The 2,336-nt window shown below is 18.8% G+C and overlaps 2 protein-coding genes across 2 annotated transcripts; both read right to left on the reverse strand.

The window, feature by feature from the left end:
* Positions 1-80: 80 nt before the first annotated feature.
* ENU1_047410 (hypothetical protein) lies at positions 81-1,231 on the reverse strand (the record flags this gene model as incomplete). Its single annotated transcript, XM_008857754.1, has 2 exons — positions 81-108; positions 291-1,231. 2 exons carry the CDS (start codon positions 1,229-1,231, stop codon positions 81-83), a joined length of 969 nt encoding a protein of 322 aa, XP_008855976.1.
* Positions 1,232-1,383: 152 nt separating this feature from the next.
* ENU1_047420 (hypothetical protein) lies at positions 1,384-2,166 on the reverse strand (the record flags this gene model as incomplete). Its single annotated transcript, XM_008857755.1, has 1 exon — positions 1,384-2,166. One exon carries the CDS (start codon positions 2,164-2,166, stop codon positions 1,384-1,386), a length of 783 nt encoding a protein of 260 aa, XP_008855977.1.
* Between the last annotated feature and the right edge of the window lie 170 nt (positions 2,167-2,336).

The raw sequence follows: 2,336 nt of genomic DNA on the forward strand, positions 1-2,336 counted from the left end.
TTACAATAATTCCATTTAATAATAAATATTTTTCATTTTCATCTATGTCTTCTTTTTTTGCATTAGAGACATCTTTTAATCTATCTTCCAATTGTTTTATTTTTGATTCTAAATGATTTTTAGTTTGTTCAAAATCCAATTGAATTTGATTATATTGATTTTCTTTATATTGAATAATAGTTTTTTGTTCATTATTTTGAATTTGAAGACGTTCTTTTTCTTTCAAAATATTATTTTTTTCAAGTTCTAATTCTTGACTTTTTTCTTCATATTCTTCCATTATTGCTGACTTACTTAATGATTGTTCTTCATATTTCTTTTTCCATTTGGTTATTTCAATAACATTTTTTTCTTCTTCTTTTTTTTTATTTTCTTCTTCTTTTTTTAGTTTTTCATTTTCTTCTTTTAATTCTTGATTTTTGTTATTTATTTCTTCTCTTTCTTTTTCTTTTTGTTTTATAATATTTTCTTTTTCTTCAAGTTCTTGTTTTGTTTTTTCTTCTTCTTTTTTTATTTCATTAATTTCTTGTTTTATTTCATCTATTTGTTTTGTTTTTTCTTTTAGACTTATTTCTTGTTTTTGTTTTTCTTCTTTTATTTTTGTTATTTCTTCTTTTAATTTTTCATTTTCGTTTTGATACTTATCATTTGTTATTTTTAATTCTTCGTTTTGTTGATTAATTTCTTCTAAGTTATTTTGTTGAAGTTCATTCATTCGTTTTTGTAATTCATCTCTTTCTTTTGTTATTTTTTCTTTTTCTTCACTTTCTATTTGTATTTTTTCTTCAACTTTTTGTAAATCATTTTGGAATTTTTCTTTTTCTTCCAAATTATTTTTTTGAAGTAAATTTATTTGATTAGTTTTGTCAGTTAATTCATTTTTAATTTCTTCAATTTGACTTAAATAATTATTTTGTAATTCGACTTTTTCTTTTTCAACTTTTTGATTTATTTCTATCTCAACTTTTAATTTATATTGAATCTCGTTATTTTGATTAGTAATCATTTCATTATTATCTTTCAATATTTTTATTTGATTTTCTAATTCTTGAATTTGATTTTGATATATTTTTTTTAGATTTTCAATTTCATCTTTTGATGAAATGATAATTTGATCTTTTACTTTTATTTCATTTTGTAAAGTTTCTCTTTCTAATAAATTTGTTTCATTACTATTTTTATTTTTTTCTTCTAATTCTTTTATTATTTTTTCTTGTTCTTTCAATTTCATGTCTAATCTTTCTTTTTCTTGACTTTCTTGTTGTTGTTTTGTTATTTCATTTTGTAATTTTTCAATTTCTTTTGTAAATTGTTCGTTTAATTCTTTTTCTTTTCGTTCATTTTCAGTTTTTAATTTTTCAATTTCTTTTGTAAATTGTTCATTTATTTCTCCAATTTCTTTAGTTTTAGTTTCATTTTCATTTTGTAATTCTTCAATTTCTTTTTCTTAATTTCAATATTATTTTTCAGTTCATTAATTTGATTAGTTAATTGAATAGTCTTTTCTTCATTAATTTTTTTTAAAGTATTTAATTCTTCAATTAACAGTTTATTCTTTAATTCAATATCTTTTTTTTCATTTTCTTCACTAAATAATTTTTCATTAAACTCTTTAATTTTATTATTTAAATCATTTTTTTCTAAAATTAATTCATTGACTTGACTTTCTTTTCCTTTAATATTACTTTCTAAATCTTCAATACTTTTTTTATTCTTTTCAATTATTTCATCTCTTTCTTTTTGGAGATTTTGAATATTATTTTTTTGAATATTTTTTTGTTCTTCTAAATTAATTTCTAATTGTTTAATTGTATTTTTTAAATTAATTATTTCTTTTTCTGAAATTATAATTTCTTCATCATGTGGTATAAAATTTTTTAATGATTCAATTTCTTTTTCTTTCTCTTTTATCCGAACTGTAAAATCAGCAATTTGACATTCTTCTTCTTTTTTTAAAATACTATTTTGTTGTGTAACTTTTTTTAATTCTTGAAGTTTGTTTATTAAATCTTCATATAATTTTTTGATTTTAAGATCTTTTGCTCTAATTTCTTCTTCAAGTAATACGAGTCTTTCATCAAAACTATTCTTTTGAATAACTTCTATTTTGTTATGTAAAGAGATATTTTCATTTGTTAATTGACCAATAATATCTTTGAAATCCATTTGATTATTCAGTAATTTTTTTATTCTTCTTTTTTTTTTTTTAATTTTAATTTTATACAAAAAAATACAATAACAAAAAAATACAATAACAAAAAATTATACGAAAGAGTAATTTACTTATAAACGTTTAATAAAAGGAGAGAATGATCAGTTGTTGCAACACACCATTC

Source organism: Entamoeba nuttalli (assembly GCF_000257125.1).
Source record: "Entamoeba nuttalli P19 unplaced genomic scaffold asmbl_2905, whole genome shotgun sequence".
Lineage (NCBI taxonomy): Eukaryota > Evosea > Mastigamoebida > Endamoebidae > Entamoeba > Entamoeba nuttalli.